Source organism: Cucurbita maxima, unplaced genomic scaffold (assembly GCF_002738345.1).
Source record: "Cucurbita maxima cultivar Rimu unplaced genomic scaffold, Cmax_1.0 Cma_Scf00038, whole genome shotgun sequence".
In the NCBI taxonomy this organism is placed as follows: Eukaryota; Viridiplantae; Streptophyta; class Magnoliopsida; order Cucurbitales; family Cucurbitaceae; genus Cucurbita; species Cucurbita maxima.
This window is the reverse complement of record NW_019272054.1, coordinates 97,426-105,185: the sequence shown is the minus strand read 5'-3', so window position 1 is coordinate 105,185 and position 7,760 is coordinate 97,426. Positions and strand designations below refer to the sequence as shown.

Below are 7,760 nucleotides of genomic sequence, written 5' to 3'. Positions count from 1 at the left end.
TTTTTTTTTTTTTTTTTTTTTTTGTTGTTGTTTTTGTAGGATGTATTTAGTTTTATTTGTAAATGGGGTGTTTGGTTTCGAACCAACTATCTAAGTTGCTGTTTGATGCCCAAAGCATTTTTTAATCTTAACTTATAGCACCTTTTTTGCCAATTGAAAATCTCTCCTTGGTGTGGATATCTCATTGTCGTTTTGTATTGCTTTGTATACAATGCAAGTCACGTTTCATATACATAAAAAAGCATCAGCAAGTCATTTGTCTGTACCATTTAACAAGTTAATTTGGTTAGACAAAACCAAGCTACCCAACTCCAAGCTATAAACACCTATATTTATTAACAGCATAAACCTAACAATGCCTATTAGGCAGTCCCAAAGACAAGAAAATTTATGAAGTCAGGGAGGGAAGATTTTACTTGTTGATCGTGGTTTTAAGGCTGGATATATCTAGAGTAGCTTGTTATATTTCGACCTGTTGGATTCCAGTTATAATAATCGATTTGCATCTCAACTAAATGCAATAGGAGGTGACTTCAACTAGATGAGTATCTAATATTTTTTTTACCATCGGTATTCAGTAATTGTTCTCTACACCAGAATGTAATTAGTAAGGTGTGAAAACACTGCATTTTTTTTTCTGGTCTTGTTTTAACCTTGCAGGGAATTATTTCGTAAGATAAATGCACAGGGAATTATTTCATGATTTATGTTAAGTTGAAATGGCCAGTTAAATTAAGCTATACCTTGTAGACTGAGAAATGCGGTTCTGGGATTGTAGCTGATGAAGATATCAAACATGGAGAGTTTGTAATAGAATATGTAGGCGAAGGTAATGTTTCTCTTTATTTAATTTTTGAATTTTATGATTTTTTGCATAATGTAATGTGATGCACTACTTTTAAGACATAATGGGTGCACTTATTAATCATGCAGTAATTGATGACAAAACATGTGAAGAAAGGCTATGGAACATGAAGCATCGTGGAGAGACAAACTTCTATCTATGCGAGATCAATCGAGATATGGTAATTGATGCCACATACAAGGGTAATAAGTCGAGATATATAAATCATAGTTGTTGTCCCAATACGGAGATGCAAAAATGGTATTGCCCCGATCCTTCAACTTTCCAATTTATATCGTGTTATATTTTTGAAATTTAAAGAGCATGGATACGTGGCAAACATATGGCACGTCATGGACATTTGATATTGATGCGACATGACATGTAGGTAACAACGTGTCAACTTGTTTAGGGGACATGACATGTTGGGTGGGACACATTAGGTTTTTTGTTTTCATGTTTTTTACATACATTATTGAATACTGAAAAATAAATTTGTTTCTAAATTTTAACATCAAAGGGGAATACAATGCTTAATGACTAATTAGAGAGCTAATCTGTTTATCTTTCAGGCGGGCTTTTCTATTATCTTCATTTTCCATTGGATAGTGGAATTTTTAATTGAGTGAAGGGTCTATAATTTGTTTTTGTTATATTTGTACAAATATGTCCTAAACATGTCCTTAACTTGTCACCAGCATGTTGAAAAACTTACAAATATTGAAATAAACACACTCTTTTTTCACGTCTGAGCAGGTTCGCATGTGTAAATGGTGTGTGTGTTTTATTGCTTGATATGAGATTATTTTGGAGTAATTGCTGTATATGAATTGTTCTTTTAAAGGATTATAGATGGAGAGACGAGAATTGGCATATTTGCAACTCAAGACATACAGAAGGGCGAGCATCTAACTTATGATTATCAGTATGGTTGCTTGCTAAACTCTTGACCTATGCTATATCTAAAGTACTTTTCGTGCATTCTTTTATGAAAATGATGAATCTTTTAGTCACATGTTTGTTTTATATGATTACTATAATGGAAATATTGTGGCATCTACTCTATTATCTACTGTTTTATTTCCTGTACTGCTTGTCCCTGGCTAATAAATTTAGCAGGTTTGTTCAGTTTGGTGCCGATCAAGATTGTCATTGTGGTGCTGTTGGCTGCAGAAGAAAGCTGGGTGTAAGACCTACGAAGCCAAAGATATCTTCGGATGCTGCGTTGAAACTTGTAGCTTGCCAGGTGGCTGTATCTTCACCTAAGCTGAAAGCAATCTTGTCTGGAAGAGATGTAAGTACAGCTGTGCTCTATGTTACCTCTTTTGCACATATTTTTTGTATATGTTGCTTTTGTATGTGATTACTATTATCATTCAGTTTAAATAGTTGAGGCTCCTTATATAAAGATTTTTTTTTTTGGTAAGACGTTCCATGTAAAGATTAACATGCGGTGACAGTCATTCCTCAAAAGAGCTGCTGCAGGTGTTCCTGAAATGTGGCATGATAAATGTAAAAGCTTTTTGGAATTTCGTTATAAATACATGGGATGCATTTCAACATTTCAAACAAGTACTAGAAGTACATGTATGATATACGTTAAAAATTAAGGTTCAAGTATTTCTTTTTTGAAGTTACTGCATCAATAAAAATTTCTGATATGGATTTTTTTAATACAAGAAATAGTAGTTATAGAAAGAGAACTGTAGAATTATATTGTAAAGAGAACTTTTTCAGTTTAAAAAAGCAGCAAAAATTTCATAGGATGATAGTCACGTCTTAAAGAACTGTTGCAGCCTTGCAGGTGGCTTTTAGAAATTTGGGTATACCATGTAGGGTGTTCTGCTTATGATCCCAAAAGTCAAGCATGGTCACAACCTTCGGTTTTAGGGAGTGAGTGTGGGCTTGAGGACACAGTACTTAATAATGACGAAGAGTTAGGTTCTTTTTACTTAATATGTGAGTCCCACCATTGTTTTAGCTAAGTTTTAAACAGCATACGCTGAAGCCAAGTCAATCATTTGCCTTGCCTTGGTGAGTGTCTGTTTCTTTCTTAAGTGCAACATATCAAAATAAACTATAAAGTGAAATAAAGACAAACTTGAACAGAATATTGTTGGACCTCTTTTTCCAAACTTTCTCATCCTAAGTTCCTTCTATCACCTTCTTCTCTTAGTAATGGATTCTTACCTCGCTAATTTCGAGACTGCTACATTGTTGCTTAGATATATATATATATATATCTATACACACTTACAATTTTTTTCTTTTAATTGCACAATGTATTTCCTGTAACTGTACGGGATGAAACTAATTGAGTTTATTTTGTGGGCAGGTTATCAGAAATGGAACTTTGCATGTAGGTAAGTCCACTATTATCTGACCACTTTAGTAGGATCTAGTGCTGATGGATGCCACAGCTTTCTTCTGTAAGCCAATGAAGTAATCAGAAAAGTTTTCTATTTGACTTCTTATTCAGGAAGTTCAAAACAGGCACGCAGCCAGCAAGTGGTGCACGCCTATAATTGCATTGGTGAGGTCATTTGGATTGCTCGCCCCTTCAGTGGAAGGTACGTTAACTCTTCTATCATATTTGTGATTGCTCCCAATTATTTTTGTTGATTTGCGTTTGTGTTCTTTAGTGAACTAAAGTTGGAAGTGGCTATTTATTGAGTTAATAATGTGAGGTCAGCGTACATGCATGCATTATTTTACTGGTTTATGTACTTATTATTTTTCTGAAACAGTAACTCAGACAACTTATTAATCTAGTTAAATAGTATACAAAAAGCTTTATCACCCATTGGAGCTTACATAAAATACGCTCAGAAATAGTTTTCATTGTTAATAACATAATTGCTTTTGTAAAGAGCACCAATTACCTACATTGAACCTAGACTTCTTTATCACGTCCTCCCAACTCAACTTTTTCTTCGAAAAATTTATTTTCTCTGATTGGCAGAAAACATCTCTCAATTCTGATTTATTAGAATGGACGAACCTGTCTTTCTCAGTTTATCTATCTTCTGAAACCATTTACACACAAAGTATGCTATACATTCTTCTCAACTGAATTATGCAACGGACATTGAACATTTATGAGTCTTAGATTATCTTCCGGTTATCTTTCTGATGTTTGACAGTGAGAAAATAAATGCTGCTGATATCCCTTTTTACTGTACCAAGGCACATGAATTTGGAAGGAGAGCCAATTTTGGACTCTTCTGCAATTTTTCTTCCATACTCAATACTTCGAAACAAAATCACAAAAGCATTTCACCTTTTTTGGAAGCTTTGCTTTTCAAAACATTTTCCTCAAATTTTCCTATGGCTACTTCCCGTGTTAAACTGAGGAACAATGATTTTTTTGAAATAAATCCTGCAGTTTTCTATGTCTGCGGTCCTTTATCTTCATTATTCGTTGGCTTCACATCTGCCAACATCTCCAATTCGACAATGCGCCCAGATCTAGGATTTCTTGTTCTAATATATTATGCTCAACACTATTCTCCATCAAGACATCACCTCTTCTATCAAATTCTTCATACCCAACTTTTGAGACTAACTCTTCATATCTATTGCCCTACCATTTTTCATTCCCAAACGACGTTCCTCTTCCATTTCCTAATCTTATTCTGTGAACCTATTTATCACTGTATAACTTTTATAGACCACCAAGCGATACATCAATTGTTGTTTTGATTCTCATTTATGTTCCATCCAAAACCTTCAACCACAAGTTTACTAGCAAGTGCCAAACCTCTTTAGTTTCAAAAGAAATCTTCAGCTGCTTTGCCATCATAGCTTCCTTCTTCAACAAAAATAAACAAATACAAATGCATATCTAGTATTGACTCGATATTTGCTGATAGGCCATGAAGACACCTAAAGCTTACTATGTAAGTAAGTCTACAAAACCCAGAACTTTAGACACTCATACCAATTGTAACCCCTCAGGCTCCAGATTCAGAAACCAAAGTTCGAATCCTGGTTTGAATCACAGGTCTAGAGCGTTACAGATGCTTGGCTTAGAGGAGTCCTACGTCATCATGGGTGACTGACCTTCAAGCTTCAAGGAATTCACAAGGAATTTTTCAATGAAGCATGTGAGTATGGACAAATCATTTTGAAAATAACTAGGTTGTGGGTTGTGGGGCAATTTTCACTCTAAAAATAGTTCAAGACAAGTAGGTATTGCCCGGTTGTAGGGGATGTAGGGGATGTAGAGGAATACTGAATCTGGATTCGAGTCTGGGGTGGGTTTGGATCATTAAAGATGGTATCAAAGCATAACCTCTCCTGGTAAGATGTTATTTGGGGACGAACCAAGGTGAAAACTAGTGAACATGTGACACTCGAGTAGAAGAGAGGTACATAAATCCAACCACATGTGATGAGAGGGATTCTCAGAATATACAAGTGAAGAAAGGTTGAAAAGGATTAATGGTTACTATATATACCAACAAAGTGCATCTTTCTTTTTTTGATGACTCAATCATAAGAGCTCCAAAATTAAGTGTGCTCGGCTTGGAGTAATCCTATGATGGATGAAGGAAGAAACTGGTAGGCATGTGACACCCGAGTAAAGGAGGATATACGAACCAAGACTACATTTGAATGAGAAGAAGAATCTTGAGCATATGAAAGTATGATTAAGAAAACGTTAAAAGAATCTTAGGGCTTGGAGTGTTACATTCAAAATATGGTGACTTCATACAAGTCATACAAAAAAACCAAGGCCAAACAACAAAAGGAGTTCGACGCTAACTACAAAGCATTACACTAATTTAAAAGAGCAAAACTAAGCTAAGCTCCTAATTCAAATAAATAAATAAATAAATAAATAAATAAAATAAAAAAAATCTTGTAACTGACACCCATAAAGAGGCATTAAAATCTTTCCACCTCCCAAACTTTTCACTTGATCTCTCTCGCGACCTCTCTAAAAATTCTATTATTTCTTACCCTCCATATATCCCACAAAATTCCAAAGAAACTAGTCTGCCACAAAACTATGCCCTTCTGGTAGAATTCAAAAGCACCTCTCCACCTGTGCCATATCGTCTCTATGCCAAACCCATCAAACACCAAATGATCTCATCCCATGACTCCGAAGGTAGTGAGCAATTTGTCAATCCTAAACCAGATAATCTAGATCCACCTCGTGTCTCCCGTTGAGAAGCACCCTTGTGGGAACAAAACAAAGGAAGAGTGTTTTTTAACGTGATTTGTGGTGTTAACTTTCCCATATAAAATGTGCCTCAAGTTTAACCTTCTAGAGAGAGCAAACGAAGAGGTAACGGGGGAAGCTGGAGAGGGACAAAGGGAAGACTAAATGTGAAAGAACGAATGACAACAAAAGCCCCTAGGAGTGTTAGGGACCAAATTCTAACATTACTTCTCCTTGGAATCATGTGTTCGTCTCGAAGAACAGAAAAAAAGACCCACCACATCCAAAGCCTCTCTATCAAACAAAGGTCTTCAAAAACCCAAGAGATCGAAAAAGGAGGTTATGTGGAAGGCAACACTTCAAAAGTAATGACAGGGTCTTCAATAACAGGCTTCTAGTGTTGGATATGCTTGGATCACCTTCTTATTAGTCTCTTTTGATGTAAATTTTGTGCTCCCTTAAATTCATACAGATTACGATTTTTGTGCCAACTGGGAGACCATCTTATAACTTTCTTGGCATGGGGGTTTTGGATTTTTTCCTCCTCTTATTGAAATTTCATTTATCAATGAAATGATCATTTCTCATTAATTTGTTTTAAAAAAAATATTCCGTATGTACCAATCCCTATTGTAGCATCGCATCTGTTGTTCTAGTACTGGATACAATTCATAATTTATTATTAGATTATATTCGACGTTTAATACTTCCTCAAAAATGTTTCAGGTCTTTTGGTATTATAAAGAGATTTGATCAATATTCCAGAAAACACTCCGTAAGTTAACTTGTTTAACCTTATTTTCTAGATCTTGTATATCATAGAACTGTTCAATAGTAGTCTGTTTGATATTGTTGCAGATCATGTTTGAAGACGGCAATGTAGAATTTCTTGACATGTCAAAAGAGGATTGGGAATTCGCAAGGCTGTGATAAGAGTTGTAGAGGGTATGCAGAGTGCAGCATTAACGTGAGAATCAGCAACATGAATACACACATTCACTTACCTTTTGGGAAACTAAGCAAGGAAGGGCAGAAGGGTTCCTCTCTCAGGCCATTGTAGTAAGCAAAACTTCTTCTGATGATGCTGGACTCTTAATTGAAACCTGAAATCTGAAAAAAGTAGAAAGGAAAAGGGTAAAAAAAGATGATGATTGTGATATTGTATTGTTGGTGAGAATGTTGTATGATATGTAATACTGTTCTTTTACATTACAAAAAAGAATAAGGACTCGCCCAAATCGACTTGGTTAGGTTAGTATAGTTTTGGAATTATTTTTGAACGGTCTTCTATTCCTCATCATACCAACTGTTGTAAAGTGTATTGATTGTGTAGCTCTCTCCCTCTGCCTGTTAATGTCATTCAGTGGCATTGCTTATTAATCCATTCGTAACACATTTACTACCCTTCTCTTCTTCTATTCATATAGCATCTATTAATATTTATTTATTTATTTATTATTATTATTTTTAAATTAAGAGCATTAATGGAAATAAAATAAAAGTTTTTAGGCTCCATGGCCCACTCAAAATTGTAGATGGTTTGGTGTCCTCCAATCTCATATCTGTCTCCACAGCCACCATTACCACCAAATCTCCCTTCACATTCACATCTTCTCTCTCCTACCATTCACCATCTCACCTACCTCTCTACCACTTTCTTTTTCTTTTTCTTTTTCTTTTTTTAATAATTAAAAAAAATGAATGCGAAATTCATGATCATTCATAACTTAATCCAATTGGATGGAG

At 35.1% G+C, this 7,760-nt stretch overlaps 1 protein-coding gene across 6 annotated transcripts in view; it reads left to right on the top strand.

Moving 5' to 3' along the window:
- LOC111468902 (histone-lysine N-methyltransferase ASHH3) overlaps window positions 1–7,418 on the top strand; it is a 12,338-nt gene extending 4,920 nt beyond the window's left edge. For 5 of the 6 annotated variants that reach the window (XM_023114046.1, XM_023114045.1, XM_023114044.1 and 2 more), the window contains 8 exons: window positions 751–829; window positions 934–1,105; window positions 1,689–1,769; window positions 1,964–2,138; window positions 3,180–3,207; window positions 3,324–3,414; window positions 6,741–6,789; window positions 6,873–7,418. In XM_023114046.1, the coding sequence (XP_022969814.1) occupies window positions 751–829; window positions 934–1,105; window positions 1,689–1,769; window positions 1,964–2,138; window positions 3,180–3,207; window positions 3,324–3,414; window positions 6,741–6,789; window positions 6,873–6,944 (747 nt within the window). In that variant the 3' untranslated portion in view covers window positions 6,945–7,418. The remainder of the gene's footprint in view (window positions 1–750; window positions 830–933; window positions 1,106–1,688; window positions 1,770–1,963; window positions 2,139–3,179; window positions 3,208–3,323; window positions 3,415–6,740; window positions 6,790–6,872) is intronic. The other variant, XM_023114048.1, reaches the window with a different exon arrangement.
- The last annotated feature ends 342 nt before the right edge of the window (window positions 7,419–7,760 follow it).